At 41.3% G+C, this 15660-nt stretch overlaps 2 protein-coding genes and 1 long non-coding RNA gene across 8 annotated transcripts; 1 reads left to right on the forward strand and 2 right to left on the reverse strand.

Moving 5' to 3' along the window:
* Nucleotides 1-66: 66 nt before the first annotated feature.
* Nucleotides 67-5885, reverse strand: LOC144088251 (ras-related protein Rab-40C). Its single transcript, XM_077618574.1, has 6 exons — nt 5732-5885; nt 4033-4093; nt 3910-3970; nt 3759-3836; nt 2901-3123; nt 67-2831 (listed from the first exon to the last, which is right to left on the reverse strand). Exons 1-6 carry the CDS (start codon nt 5871-5873, stop codon nt 2557-2559), a joined length of 840 nt encoding a protein of 279 aa, XP_077474700.1. The 5' UTR covers nt 5874-5885; the 3' UTR covers nt 67-2556.
* Nucleotides 5886-7289: 1404 nt separating this feature from the next.
* pigq (phosphatidylinositol glycan anchor biosynthesis, class Q) lies at nt 7290-13747 on the reverse strand. Of its 3 annotated transcripts, none has more exons than XM_077619678.1 (13): nt 13311-13747; nt 12291-12458; nt 11809-12153; nt 11538-11734; nt 11344-11463; nt 11141-11261; nt 10318-10444; nt 10082-10235; nt 9573-9684; nt 9423-9503; nt 9123-9237; nt 8612-8754; nt 7290-8533 (listed from the first exon to the last, which is right to left on the reverse strand). In XM_077619678.1, the coding sequence occupies exons 2-13, from the start codon at nt 12441-12443 to the stop codon at nt 8366-8368; spliced, it is 1836 nt and encodes a 611-aa protein (XP_077475804.1). In that variant the 5' UTR covers nt 12444-12458; nt 13311-13747; the 3' UTR covers nt 7290-8365. The 3 variants fall into 3 exon arrangements, with proteins under 3 accessions (XP_077475804.1, XP_077475805.1, XP_077475803.1); XM_077619679.1 differs by lacking the exon at nt 13311-13747 and adding an exon at nt 12968-13095 and having other exon boundaries at nt 8612-8673; XM_077619677.1 differs by lacking the exon at nt 13311-13747 and adding an exon at nt 12968-13095.
* A 94-nt stretch (nt 13748-13841) lies between these two features.
* LOC144088940 (uncharacterized) lies at nt 13842-15400 on the forward strand. Of its 4 annotated transcripts, none has more exons than XR_013304974.1 (5): nt 13842-14026; nt 14218-14295; nt 14857-14922; nt 14999-15148; nt 15262-15400. It is a non-coding gene; the product is annotated as an uncharacterized LOC144088940 (long non-coding RNA). The 4 variants fall into 4 exon arrangements; XR_013304975.1 differs by having other exon boundaries at nt 14999-15144; XR_013304976.1 differs by having other exon boundaries at nt 13844-14026; nt 14999-15090.
* Nucleotides 15401-15660: the final 260 nt, after the last annotated feature.

Raw genomic sequence — 15660 nt, forward strand, 5'->3', positions numbered from 1 at the left:
ACCAACGACTTCAGAATAGTAACTACTACTACATTTTTATCATACAAGAAGCAACGAGTCCACAGATAAACTTGAACATTCAATCGTTTATTTGTGAAAAAGTATGTCCTCAAACCCTTATGGCATCGAAACTGTACAATCAATAATTTAAAAAAAATGAAGAAAAAAAAAAAGTTTCATCTTATTTCTCAGATACACAAACCCATTCACACAGATTCAGCAGCCCCAAAAATAGTGTTTGAATTTTTTTTTTTTTTTTTTTGCTTTCTTTTTTAAACAATGCTTCCTTATATAAAGCCAAACGGGCACTCAGAGGGCATCCCCAAAGGGGACCTGTAAATAATTCTCAATTAATTTAGGACAACTCAAGAAGGTCACACATACACAAAAAGATATCTTCAAAAAAAAAAAAAGAACAAAAAACATGTCTTTAACGTCTTTGTTTTCCTGCACGACACCAGAGATAAAAACTTCTTCTGGAATTTGTAGCAAATGACGCGCAATCCCATTTTGAAAAACTAAAGTGGCACATAAACATTTGTTCCATTTGCTGCTCTAGTTTAGCGTACAATTCATCCAAAATGAGGAAATAGATTCCCGGAGTTATATAGCAACAAAAAAAGGACCTGGAGAAAAAAAGTGGTTGTTTCATGTCACAGGTATGGAAAGAACATCATGAAATAACATAAATTATTTACTCCCATTGACAGTGATAGGTGTCAAATCCATTTAAACTGGGATGGCTGGCATGTGAGGAGTTCATTTAGGAAATATTATTAAAGCAGTTCCAACAGTTTGAAGGTCGTTGGTGTGTTTCCTTGTAAGGTAATATAATTGTGTAATATGCATGTGCGGTGAATAAAAATGCCATTCATTTTATGACCAACAGTGGCAGCCAATGAGTTAAGCAAGCGTGTGAAGATATGTGTTTTCTTTCATTTTGTGCATGTCCCCTTTTTAGAAGGGAGTGAAAAAGCAGCAGCGGGAGCTGGCAGGAAGGAAGGAAACGCATTCCCAACAACAGGAGTGTCGTTCCAAACACCAAAATCCGCCACGAGCCCGACATTTGTGCCAGGAACATTCTCAGTGCGGGATTACAGCCCGAAGCCGCTCCACCAAAACAGAGCGGCCGGAGACGAAAAAAGCAGATTTTTTTGCCAGATATGTTTCAAAATGAACTTTACACTCCTCAAAACAAGATGTTTGTTTGGAGAAAAAGGTGGTTTAAAGATGCACATTTATCTTTGTGAGCCCTAGTTACACTATTTAACCACCAAAACCAAGAATTAAACTGATTTAATGACTATTAAAATAGTCTGGTGCCCAAAGCCAGGTGGGATAGGCTCCAGCACCCCCCGCGAGCCTTGTGAGGATAAGTGGTATGAATGAATGAATAAAATATTATCATATTTTAGGTACTTTGAGTGGTTCGGCAATCACAAATTAATATTCTTGCTATTTCTTTTTAACTTTCCTCCATTAATTTTGTTTAGGTTTTCCCATTTTTGTGGTTAGGTCACGTTTAGGGTTGTAGTTTTTTTAGGGGTGACGGGATGCAGGTTTGCCGTCACAAAAAAACAAGTTTTAAATCGTGAGTAATGGATGTGGTCTGTTAACATAACCGTTGAAAATAGAGGAAGTACGTTGAGTTGTTGCCCAAAAGATGGCGGAAAAAGGCAAGTGAGGAGGAAGATGAAAGTAGTGGTTAACCGATTAAAAAAAAAAAGGAGGAGAAATCCTCCTGAGATCCAAGCGAGGAGCATCTATTATTCAGCATGCAATGAATCATGGGCTGACACACGGAGGACTGACATGAAAAGATTTGTGCTGTCTTTGGAATCATTTTTGACTTCTTAACTTTGTGGCTGCCATTGAATCGTGTTTGAGTAGCACAGCCAGCCCCTCAAAGTCCAAATGGATTTGACGCCTATCGCTGTCAATGGCAGCCAAAAATTTAATTCGTTCAATAACTTTAAAGCCAAAAGAATAGCAGAAAGGTTACTGATCAGTTTTCTCAGTATGAGTCTTTCAAGTGTTAATGCGCCATAATTACTGTATGGTCAATGTAAAAAGAGTTTGTAAAGTCCTCAAAAACCATCACTCAAATAGGCAAAACCCAGTTTTGCAAAAAAAAATTTTTTTGCTTGGACATCTATGAAAAAATTCCCCACCCCCGAATTGTGCCAATTAGAAAAGGCTTGATTAATTAGCAATAGAATCGCCGCGTGTTTGGAGTGAACAAACGAGTAAAAAAAAGTGAGTCCACGAGCATGTGAGAAGTGCACAAAATGTGTGTGTGAGGGTGTAAAGACTGTTTCAGAGTGCAAAGTGCTTTTATGTGACGAGTGGAAGCCTGCAGTCCAATAATCTCCAGCCAATGTGCTTGTGTGTGTGATTGCGTGTGTTAGGCCGTTTTCAGAAACGCCTCGCCAAAAGAGTGTGTATAAAGGTGGAGAAAATTCCTTGTTTGTGTCTCACGTGAAGTTTTGTAGCAGCAGCGGCGTCGGTGGCGGCGGCGGCAGGACGCTGGGAAGCGACGGCGCCGGCCCGGAAAAGTTAGGAGATCTTGCAGTTGCTGCGCGTGCAGTTCTGCGGTGGGCTTTGCGGCGGCCGGATGGACTTGGAGCGCTTGAGGCTGTTGCCCTTGGAGCCGCCCGCCGGGTTGGCCAGCGAGTACGAGCGTCCGTGCATCATGACGGCGTTCATGCCGTTGGCCATGGAGAAAGACTTGAGGTGCGACTTGATGGCCACGGGAAGCGGCAGCTTGTCGATCAGGTGGACCGGCGTGCATGACACGATGGCCCGGCAGCATAGGTCCTGCAGGCTGAAGACTGGGGGGCGGGTTTGGGCACGGGGGTCAGGTCTGGCCCGTTTCTGGCCCCGCTCCCGTCGGGACTCACCTCGGTTGGGCTTCCAGAACTTCTCCATGCCGTGCCGCATCAGCACGATGCGCGAAAGCTCCGTGAAGGACTCGATGACGTTGAAGTTGCACAGCGGGCTCACCTCGAAGAAGGTCATGCCGTTTTTCTCGGCGTAGGCCCGCGCCTGCTCCGTGGGCACCTGCCGCTTGAAGGCCAGGTGCAAGCGGTTGCCCACCAGGATCCGGGGCACGCCGGGCGCGTGCTGCCACCAAAAAAAAGCAGGGGTTGTCAGACTTATGCTTTTCTTGAAAAAGGCGGCCATGAATCGAGAACTCGTCTTTTGATGGTGACTATTCTTGAGCTAATAATTGGGCAAATGTTTTTTTCTAATACTTCTGAATTCATTTTTTAAAATCTTATATTGACTTTCCTTTTTTTTAATCTAAAAAAAGAGTAAGGATTGTCTTTCATTTATTTATAAGTAGAAAATGATTTAAATAAGGGGGAAAACTGAAAATTCTCCTGTGTAAAATAAAAATTACATTAAAATCTGTCTTTATTTTTTTTCCTTTAGTTAATTATTCATTTTATTTAATTAATTTTGGATGAATTATTGGAAAGTAAATGTTTTTATTCTTGGAATGTCTAAAAATGTTGGTGCATTTTTACATTTAAAAACCAAATAGAAAACAGGAACTATTCTGAGAGTCCTCTAGTCCCTCGGCCTATCATTTTCATGTTTATTTTAGCATCACACGAACTCGACGTACATAATTTAAATTCATGGGCCGCACGAAGTAATGCGGCAGGCCGGATCTGAGCCCCACAAACAAAGTCACAACGGCAATACATTGCCTTTGTATGTTTGTGACATATATTAAAGAAAACAGATCTCACCTCGTCGATCTCTCGGATCCACCTGTCGATGCCGTCGAATGACCAGCGATTGGTGATGTCGTACACTAGCAGGATGCCCTGCGCACAAGAAAGAGGAACATCAAGCGGACATCTTGGACTCGCTCGTTCCCCCCCGAATCTCCTTTCCTACCTGAGCGCCGCGAGAATACGAGCGGAAAATAGTGCAGAAGCGTCCTTGTCCTGACGTGTCCCTAAAAGAAAAGTGGAAAAATGTGACGTCTTTGGAACTTTTGAAAGCCCACAAAATACTTACCAAAGCTCTAGCTTCACTCTCCTGCCATCCAGAAGAATGGTGGTGGTCTTATAGTCGATGCCTGGTCAAAAAAAAAAAGAAGAAAATAATGGTGATTGCTACCAACATTGATTTCAGTTGTTCTCTGATTTGTCAGTTGAACGGCAAAAAGCAAAAACCAGTCTGACAAACACCTGCCGCTACGTGTCCGGACACGTTACCCCGCGGGATCTTCTCAACCGGTTCCTGCGGTTTTCCCGTGCAGTCGGCCGGAAAAGACCTGAGGCCAAACACCTGAATGGCAGGTGACTAGATGACTCTTTTACTACGGGCACTGATTGATTTCTCGGCAAGCGAGAGTAAAGGCCACCCACGACGTCTGCTAATGTTGACAAAATGTCGGCTATGGCCTAATTTTCCCCAAAATTAGGTTGTCTTATATATCTCTGAAGGCAAATTTCTTCAATTTATTTATTTTTAGCTGGGATTGGCTCGAGCACCCCCTGCTATCCTAATGAGGATAAAGCGGTTCAGAAAATGAGATGAGATCTCTGAAAAAGATCCTAATTGTGGAGCAAAGGTCATTTTTACACATTGTTGAGTGAAGTGACTTATCATATTTTTCTACATTTATTTTTATTTTGTCATTTCGGGTTTGCCTTTTCAAGACAGGAAATCTCAAGTGTTTTTAACATTGAGTGTCTATTTTCTTTTCTTAATTTTTCATTGACAAAAAACACCCACACTGAAACAGATCATTTAATGGCTGCCAGTCCTTGATTTGGACGTCCATTCCAGTCAATCATTTAAAAAAGCTTATCTTTTTTTTCCTGATTCCAATCTTCTGAAAAGCATGGGACGTCTCTGAATAGGATTATTCAGGAAAAAAATGCTAGTCTAGTTCCACATAATGGAAGAGTAGCGAGAGTGAGCAGATGCTTAAGAACACCAAAACCATCATCATCACCATCAACAACATCCTGAGACCTTGGAAGCTAAAGTGCTGCGCTAATTCTATAGTGGCGTCGGAGCGAGTGCTTCCTGATATGATCGATGGCTCTTCTGATCTCTACGCTCGATGCTTCTATTTTGGTAGAACGGGACTCGAACAAATAGAACGTTTCCTTGCTGTTTTGGCAAAAAAAAATTGAGCTGATTGACTTTTTGTTAGTGATAAAAATGTGTTTCTAAAAAAAAAAGGACCACGAGTGATACAATCAAAACAATAATCAACATCCTTAAGTGACTTAAAATGTTATTATTATTTATTTCTTTAGATATGTAAATATTCATGAAATGTATTATGTGCATTTTGGGGCTATTTCATCATTTATTTAGATTTTTAAATCTTAATATTTGTTCATCGATTTCAACAGTCAATGTATTTATTTAAATGTTATGGTTTTACTTTAGTTTTGGAAAGTACGGTCCTGCATGCAAGTAGCTCAATAATGCAAATAGACAAAAGTGGGCCATCTAAATAAATGTAGAACACACACAGACACACAAAGACAATTGTGGGCTCCATGCCTAAAAAGCCCACCAAAGGACATTTTGGTTCAATCTTGCACTTCTTCTGTCCTGATTTTCTGCCGTGTAAATATTTACTTTGGGCCGCACAACGTTCTTGTTTTTTTTCTTGCTTTTAGCCAGCGGGAAGCCAAGCAACCGTCGACTTTTCTTCTTTGACGTTCAAGAGGAAATACAACGGGAGACTCACCGCTGCTGTACGCGTAGGGTGACTCGGCCGAGCCGTCTTGCAGACTGTCCAGGATCTCGCCCTTGCCCACGTCGCTGTCGCCCACCAGCAGGAACTTGAGCAGGTAGTCGTAGCTTTTCACCGGGCTGCCCTGGCTGCCCATGGCCTCTCACATCAGCCCTGAGGAACAAACAAAAGATAAGCGAGATGTTGATGGTGGCCACGCCGTGCTGACTTCGCACCTATGTGTTATCTGCAAATAAATGCAAAAGTGGACCAACGACAATGGCCCAAGTATTTTTTTAAATTTGTTTTTTTAATAGGTAGACTTTTGGTTCTTTTAAAACAGAAAAGAAACTCTTTGGCATCTTTTACATCGAAATAAAAGTGAATTTGGACGGATGATTATCGTCCATGATGTCATCAAAAGTGAATTTAAACTATAAATTGTGCTTTATAAAACCTAAGATATAATGTAGAGGTCTTGTCTCGACTGTTATTACAATGACATTCAAGTACTGTGTGCTGGGTGGCGTGTACAACAACAAAAAAGAAAAATAAACTTCTTATCGCGAAGAAACAAAGATATTTGCTCATTATTGACAAGGGGACAAGAAGCTTGCCTCGCAACTCTAAGCTAACAAGCTAACATTGTTACCGCTTAACGTCATTGAGTGGGCGCCACAAAATTTAAAACATAAATCAATAAAAGAGTATTTAAGACACCGTCACCATGTCACACTCATGCCGAGTTCTAGGGGTGAGTCAGCGGTTTCAAATAAACACACGGACCGGTGTTAGCATACGCTAACCTGGCGAGCTCCACTCACAGCGATGTAAGCGTGATTTGAGGGCCCCCCTTGTCTTCCTTTCGTCCGGGTATGAAGATTACTGGAACGTCCTCCTAAATCACATCCAGGGGATTTTATGTACAGGGGCTGCAAAGGGGGGCTTATACTCCCACTCCGAATCTGCTTGAGTCCTCCGTCGTGTCAGTCCGGGACGTCCATGTTTCCCCATTCTTCCGCTCCATGTTTAAACTCGAGCCGAGAACAGTGAGCATCTGCGGCCGTCTGACAGATTGCTTCTGGGATACTCTCTCCAGATTTTAGCCCCACCTTTTCATGCCTGTGATTGGTTGTTGATTTCAGGAAGGCGCAGGAGGCTATCGCCATTGGTCAAATGAAACTGTCAATCCAATCCCTTGTCAACAACACGCAGATAGAGTGGGAAATAGCAAAGATGAACAAATATACGCGCAGAATAATGACAAAATTCAAATTTATGACATGTCTTATGAAGTGAGTGTATTATTGTTTTGTTTTCTCTTTGAATTCGATCGCTGCTGGGCGCCTGTCTTGTATTCCCGCCCTCTGTATTTTTATCACTCGCGTGATTGGTCTACAGGTACAGCAACGCGGAAAAAAAGGACGTCATTGGTCGAGGTTTGACGTCAATCAAACCTCCTACTCAATAACACGCAGATGGTGCGGGAAACAACAATGGTCAAATTGTGGTACTAAACAAAGGCAGGAGAAACATTACTCACGAGTGACACCAATTGGAAAATGACATCAGATCATTGTGATAACATTTTAATCCTCATAGCAAATTAATCTTATTCATTCAGCAAGATTTTCATCCAAAGCAAGAATGTCTGTCATTAGGCAGTTATGCCTATTTATAGACTACAAGAACTGATTGTTTGGCATCAGAAATTCCCATTTTTATTAACTGTGTTTAATAGCAAAAGGCTCAAAATAGCAACAAGAAAGAAAATCGGTCCAAATGAGTACAAATTACCTACAAACAAGACAATTTCTTGACCTAAGAGTGAAATATAAATAACATCACATACATTTTTTCACCACAATTGCTCAAAATCACTGTTGGCACAGTCAAAATATACTTAAAAGTACACTTTCGGGGGAGTAATTTTTGCACTTATGCTTTAATTTTTTTAAATGCTCAATTTATTCATCGAATGAGAAACAGCACTCTTTTAAATGATTAAACAGCTTTTTTTAAAGTTAGTTTATTTAGACTAAACTAAGACTTGAGAACATCAACAACTTATATTTTAATAATATATATTTTTTGTCACTTATCATTGCAATGAATTTGTTCTAAAGCTCAATACATTAAACTACTTGCATAATAGTTACAACATGAAAAAATGTGAATAAATAAAACTATAAAAGACTTTAAGAAATGGCAGATGGCCTTAAATGTCAGCATACATTTTTAACTCATTGGTTGCCCTTGAAGGCAATAGACGTCCAATCCATTTGGACTGGGAGGAGCTGGCAGTGAATGATAAACCTTTCAGTGCGATTGACGGTATTAAGACATCCATTTAACGCATTCAAGGCCAGCCCAGGTCTCTGTTTAGTATTCAGTACATGTTGTAGTACTTTGTAAAACACATTTTATATCAAACCACTATCAATTTCAGTCAATGCGTTAGTATTTTCTTGTTAGGTCAGTGTGCAGTACTTTGTTAGGGTGTCGCTGGTCAAACGATTGGTCCCTTCCCAATTCCCGAAGTGTGCAGCATGTAGTAAGTAGCGTTTGACGCGTTTGCTTTCCGTTTCCTGTGTCTTGCCGGCGTCCATCTGTTTCCATTTCATGACTTATTCATTTCATATTCTTCCGTCAGTCGGCCTTGGCGGCATGGCCCTTGGCGCTCTTGTACGTCCACGGGTAGATGAGCTCCCCGACAAATAGCTTCTTGATGAGGGCTCCCCACGAGTCTTTGGGGTAGCAGCTGTAGGTGGGCGTGCGGTACGTATTGATCACCACGCCGCTTTTCAACGGGTTTATCTGGAGACCACAATGGAATATGATTCGGGATGGTAAGAAAAAAAACTGCTTTTTGAAAATAATAAATATTGGGCTCACCTCCATCAGCAAGTGGAGAGCAGTTCCCGGCTCCTCACTCAGCACCCTGAATCTAACGCCCTCTGAACAGAAGGTGGCGCACATCCCAAACACCAGATGAAGTCGGAAAACATAGACGTTATTTTGTTGACGTAAATACATACCTGTCAACTTATATAAATTTTTACTGTATTTTATCCGTTTTTTGATCATTTCAAATTGTGTATGCCTGTAAAACAACTTTTGTACGGAAAAAAGTATTTTAAAAAGTATATTTTTTATAACACCAATCTCATCTTCCCCATTTCGGCTTTAATCCGGATTGTCTGTCGCTGGTAGCAGACGTAAAGGTCATGGTCAATTGCTAATATTGTCATGCTTTGTGCATGATATGCGCACGTCACTTTTCCCTATATAAATATAGCGCGTCAGCAAGCAATATACATATAATAAGGGGAATTGCAAATCATTATTAAGGGGAGCAATTGGCTGAGGTTGACAGGTATGTAAACAATATCGGTCGTCCGCATACCTGCGAGCCTGTATGGACGACACACGCGAAGTCCCATGGCGTAGAGTGGGAAAGAGTTGATGAAATCCACACTGAGGTGGATCACGCCCTGGAACAGCACGATGACCAGACGCAGCTGTAGAGTACACACAAGCTTTTTAAGACTTTTTTTGTGCACGTACTCGTGACAAACGTGTCCACCAAATTTAACGCTGATTGGTGAAATGTAGCTCCTGGGCTGAATTTTCTTGAGGTTTTTAGTTTGTGTGTACTCATGATAACCAAAGCTGATGTTGTCAAGTGAATTTGTTTTTCTTTTACCAGTGTGAAGACCAAGTAGTAGAGTGCTGTCGTAGGCAGTAGGAAGAGCAGGATGGTAAAGAGCAGAGTACCAATGAAGAGCTACAAGAAGACAAAAGAGGTTGGGGATTGTGTAATATGAATATGTAACCGGGAACGTGACTTAGTTACCTGGTCAAGGTCGTAGGAACACGAGTCAACTCTTTGTCTGAGCACGTTCCACTTCTTGCCCCTGAAGAGCCTCCACAGGGAAGCCAGGCCGTAGATCTTCAAGCAATACAATCTGCCACACAACATTTATACATGGGTCTAATGAATATGCAGAAAGATTTCATAATGCAGCGAGAGCCTCGGCTATCTTTAGCGCCACTGCATTATTCACGATAACCTCTTTTCTGCCTCATCGTCCATTATTACGAGCCGTGCCCAAAGCAAGGACTGCACACTTGTATGAATAAATCATATTGATACGCGTGTAAAAATTGGATGATTTTTATCCCCATGTCCTTATGATTATTTCCCTGATCATATCTTATAACCAATTTGCTGCCCCCTGCAGGTGGATGTCAATCATGACAAAAGATTTGTAAAAATGGCATTTGTTATTTATTTTTGCTTTGTTGAAATCCCCTTTTCATAGATGATTATTGGGGCAGAGGGAATTCGGGTATGATTCTGACCTGGCTCCGTAGACGTAGAAGCAGTAGATGTGGAAGGTGAGCAGCGCCACCATGTCGGACAGCAGAGACAGTGCAAAGGTCAAACCCAAGCACGCCGACAGGCCGCCGTACCACAAGATGGACTCCACGAACGGGGACAGCAGGTGCACGTAACCTAAAGGACATGGAGTGATTGACATGTGGAACGACCGTAACGGCAGGCACGATGCGTGGCGAGCGGCGAGCAATTCACTTACTGATCCACATGTGGATGTGGTAGAGGAAGAAGCGCCCCAACACCTCATCCAGGGCCCGGTTCATTTTTAGCCCGGCTGGGGCACCCATCAGCCACTGGAGAAGTTCCTCCAGCTCCTTAGCAACATGCTAAATAGAAAGGATGACATTTAACTATCAATTTTCTTTTTTTTTTTCTTCTGTGTAGATGCATTGACCTGTTTTTTATTTTAACTTTTGGAGACACACTCGACATGTAGATGTTAATTTAGTTAATAAACTCCTTTTTTGATCTATTAAATGTTTCTGGGCAACATTAATCTGTGTAAATATTTATTATTAAGACATGGACAATTGCAGTCTATAGATATCTATACATATATGGATATTTTTATTAAATTTTGTGATATGTGGTCTTTGTGGCTTACAGTCTGTTCTATAGTGTGGAAATTACAGACTGTGGTTTGGTCACACTAAAATGAAAAACTGGAACTCTCGGTAGACCTAATGGCAAAAGGGACCAATTACAAAACAACTGAAACTAGGTCGAAGTAATTAAACTATAAAAACTACTACTGAACCACATAAATTATTTTGTGGTTCTAACCGAAACAACGACTGAAACCTAAACTTGAATGTTTGCAGAAACTGGAATTACAACATGAACTAGAAATGAAGTTGGAACTAAGCCTGGTACTACAACTAGAATGAAGAGTTGTTGTTTTTTATCCTAATCTAATGATTTAAAAAGTAAATGACATAACCTAGTACAAGAAAATGTGGAGGTTAAATAAAGTAGAATTGTATTTGTTATTGTTTTTGAGTGTTGGGGGAAAAAAGCCTTACGTCAGCAGCTGGCAGTAGCTTGTCGGCTAAGATGCTAATGTGCCGGTCCCTGTAAAGCCAGGAAGCGAGAAACAGACCTAGGCCAATGTCCACCAGGAACGACACAAACACATTGGCCTTTCTGCAGGTGCACAACAATCCAACCAAAACATAGAGTGAGCGGAGCAGAATATACCATCGTATGTTACCGTCAATGAATTAACCTGAGGAATTGCGCTTGAGTGCCATCTGTTAGCGTCTTGAGGTGTTGCGTTCTGTAGCTCAACTGCACGCACGATGACAACTTAGACCAGAGGAAGGGCAGCGGAAAAAGTCCAAAAATCCTGCACCGGACAAAGATAACAAACATCAGCGTGCTTCACTCTGGGTTTACTTAGCATCACAAAGAGGGGCGGACCTCATGGTGCAGATCCAGGTCCACACAGCCAAGAGCCGTCTGATGAGCGCGCAAAGTGGGACGGAAGCCTGCTTGAAGAGCTCCACGATGATGCTCCCCTCGCGGCCTTCCGACTGCCAGTGGGTAGACTTCAAGGGGCCGTCGTCGTATTTGTCCATGAAGAACAGAGGCCCGCTATTGGACACCGTGTGGAAGACCTCAACATAGAACAACAACACAGTCATCTCGGAACAGGAAGTAAAAACTGGTGAATCCCCGTCCGCGTTTTTACCTGTCTCAACTCAGACAGCGAATCATCTCGGGACTCTGGAACGCCGTTCTGGATGGGATGAATCTCCGACAACATCACTTTCCTTTGCTCGTAGTGGATGAAGATCACCTTCTCCTCATCTTCTTCTTCTTCTTCCTTCTCCTCGCTCTTCTTCGCCTCCTTTTCTTCTCCCAGGAGGCGGCAGACGAAGCCTTTCTGGCCCACGCGCCGGCTGACCTGGAGCCAGCGCTGCATATCGAAGATTGCGCTCAGGCCCTCCTGGAAGTTGTCCTTGTCTTCCTCACCATCCTGGGGCAAACTCCACGAGCCCAAGATGGACAAATCCACGTGGCTCTCCTTCCCCATCTGACACAAAAATGCAGCAATAGATAGATGAAAACTGGAACTTCAACCAAGAGCAACAACAAAGTCACCTTAACTCTCAAACTGGAATTAAAAGGGAAACTCATTAGGACCAAGATTGAACTAGAAGTAGTTAGCACCTGTCGTATATACTCTTTGACTTGGAATGGTATAAATGGGTAATGGATGACGGCCAGCACGACGGCCGAGTCATGCTGAGGGATCCATCGTCCGACTAGCAGCCCACTGGCTGCAAGGTTGCAGCACTGAGGGAAGAACACCTTCAGAACCATTGCTTGATGTTAAACCTGTCAAACATAGCTTTCATTTAAAACAGATTTTCATTTAAAGACTGCATTATACAGAACGGGGATAAAAACAAACCTAGCTGGAACACACACACGCACACACATTCCGGGACATTCTAAAAAGAAAATGGCGGTGTTTTGAGTATAACATTGTTGCGTGTTTATGTACTAACAGCATTGACTGTCCCATTTTTGTCCTTCATGAAGGACAGAGCACCCCAGGCACAACTTTCATTGATTTCCTGCTAGCTGGTTAGCATTTTAATGCGCTACTACAAATTGTTAATGCATGGAGAAATACATGACAAATGGAACCGTATCTATATATTTAGCATAATTGCAATATAAGGATAATATTAGAGTTGATTATAGTGGGGGAAAATGGTTTAGCAACCCCGTCACAGTTCATTGTTCAAAATACGACTAGCAAACATGAGTTCCGTTTCAATTAAAAAAAACGTTCAAATGTTTTCTGATAACGACGAGAAACACAATTCTTGGATTTTTACCTTGATATCAACTCCAAAACTTTACCCCCGTCTACAAGATCATGATTTCCTAAGCGGCCATTTTGTTTGTTGATAGTCCTAGACATTAACATTTTCCGACAGGAAACAACTGGAAGAGCGGTTGCGTCACTGACATTAACATCCGCCTTACATGTGACTAAAATTAACAAATTAACAATCATTTGCACATAGAATGCCTGAAAATGCCCTTTTCTTTAAAAAAAACTCTTTGTAAAGTCTTTGGAAAAAATACAAATTCCTACATTGCTTTTCAGTTTTTCTTTCATTGATACTGATTAATTTATTATAAATGGTCTTATATTAACTGCATAATTATACTTACAAAGAGAATGAACCAGTTTTCTGCTGCTTCTGCTGTCTCCAAATAAGCGACTTATCTGATTTTGCAGTGACACAGCAAGAAAAAGGCGGGACAATAGTTCTAGATCTAAAACGGTTTTTTGTCATACTTTTTGGAAAAAGCATATTGAGCTGTGAAGGTTTTAGATGAAGTCTATAAAGCACCTTTAGGTGTTTATTCCGATTAAATACGGAAAGAAAAACTAATTTTAATGAAGCTTGTGTATTTTAAATGATATTCCTTTAGCCAAATGAATCCCAATTGAAAAAGCATATCCAAGTATGTAACCTTAGAAGTCAAAAACAAACACTGAAGTGCATGTCACCGCAATGTTCATAATGTGCAATATTGTATCTTAAAGTATTAAAGCCCAACCAAAAAGTATTTACAGTACGTTATTATGAAAACAATGTATTTGTTTTGAAGTATTAATGCCCAACCTAAAAGTATTTGCAGCCCCAGTCCCCTGACTAATGCACTCTATGATGAAAACTATGTCTTTTTTTGTGTCTATGTGTAATAGGCGTGGCCGAGGCGTGGCTGTGGTCAGAGTTCAAAAGACCCGCCTCCACGCCGCCATTTTTCAAAATGGCGGATGAGCCGGAGGCTGGGCGCGTTGGACTGCTGAGCTGCTCAGAATTGACGATTTCCCGAAGAAAGACCCGACAAACTTCTTCCAGGACAATGCAGCGCGTTCGGTACTTTGTCTTTTGGGGATTTCGTAGCCCCAGTTCTCATTTCAAGAGTGCTTTTTGACGGGAACGTGCTTCATTGGCGTGATGTAGCCCCGACGTGGATGCAAACACAAATGTTTGCTAGCAAGTTGGCTACATTGCGTCACCCATTGCTCTTAATGTTTAAAAAGAAACCCTTCCATTGTGTGTTTCAGTCCCTCAACGAGGACAGACTGCTGGGAAACATCAAGAATGTGGCCATAACGGCCAAAAAGGAGCAGTTTGTCGGCAAAGTGAGTCTTTTTTTAATAGCTTCTAATTCATCTACCCGTGTAATTGGATTGGATGACTTTATTATTCCCGTCTTCGGGAAATTTTGTTGTCACAGTAATGTTTAGATATCAGCGACCAGTGTTCACGGCTTTCCTAAATTAGCTTGTTTAGCATCATGATACACTCCAATTTTGAATGAAGACACTTTAACTGGGTTGGCGTTGATTTTTAATAGCAAGATCCTGTGTGGGTAACTCACACTCACACTAGTGCCATCAAGTGGAGGTGTAAGGAATAAACAGTACACTTCTAGAATACGTATATACCTTTGCCCTTCCCTTTCCTAAAGGAAGACTTCAGGGCTTGGACCTTTTGATTTTTAATTGTGGTTTTGACAAAACCTAAGCGAGACATTCATTCAACCGTAGCGCAGGGGTCATTTTTGACTCGTTTAAACAACCATTTTTCCTCCGTCTAAGAGTTTTGTGAGACGTATTTTATTTTTTTGATTGAATGGGAGTCATTTGTGCATCAAAATGGTTAAATAAGCAATGACATAATCATGCTGTGGTGTTTTGCAGAGGTTTAAAGCCACGGAGATGGTGGAAGCTGTCCAAATCTACAAGACCAAAGAAGTCGTGTATGACGTAAGACCTGTTTTTCAGGTTATTTGATTTATTATTTTCATGTCTACTAAAATACTCTATTTTGCTTCTCTTCAAGGTCCACCCAAGTTTACCAAATCAACGCTAAAGAAAGGTGACTTTGGAGCGTGGCACAGCCTTTGACACCAACATCTGGAGGGCCCCTATCCAGTATGTTTTCCATAGCCCCCACCACATCCGAAAAGAGAGATGGGTCCTTCTGATGTTGGTAAAACCTAACTTAGTGTTTTTTGGTCAAATCTTTTGACCTCACTGGCCCCAGTCTTTTTTTTAATGTTGGACTTAGTCTATTGTGCCATGACCCTCTTTTTTTCTCTCCAGAATTCTATCCAGTGCCAATAAGAGATTCTTCATCAATGGATGGAAACACCACCTCATCTTTAAATGCTGGAAGACCTGCGTGAACTTCTCAAACCAATTTTGTGAAAAAAATAAAATTCTTCATGTTCCCATGACTTGATTTATAGCCTTACTACTTATTAAAAAATGCTTACAACACAGAATATTCCAACATATACACATGTAGTTTTCTTCATAAAACTAGCAACATGAAATTGTATAGTTTTATTCAAAGAAATACATTTGCACACTTAGGATCACAGTAATTGTTGTAGCTGGTGTTCGCCACCTGTAGAGAAAAGCAACATTTAGAATAAACATTAAAAAAAAAAGACCATTGAGGGTCTTGGGTCTTTTTTCTCCAAGTGTTATAACAAAGAC

This window comes from Stigmatopora argus, chromosome 14, assembly GCF_051989625.1.
Source record: "Stigmatopora argus isolate UIUO_Sarg chromosome 14, RoL_Sarg_1.0, whole genome shotgun sequence".
Lineage (NCBI taxonomy): Eukaryota > Metazoa > Chordata > Actinopteri > Syngnathiformes > Syngnathidae > Stigmatopora > Stigmatopora argus.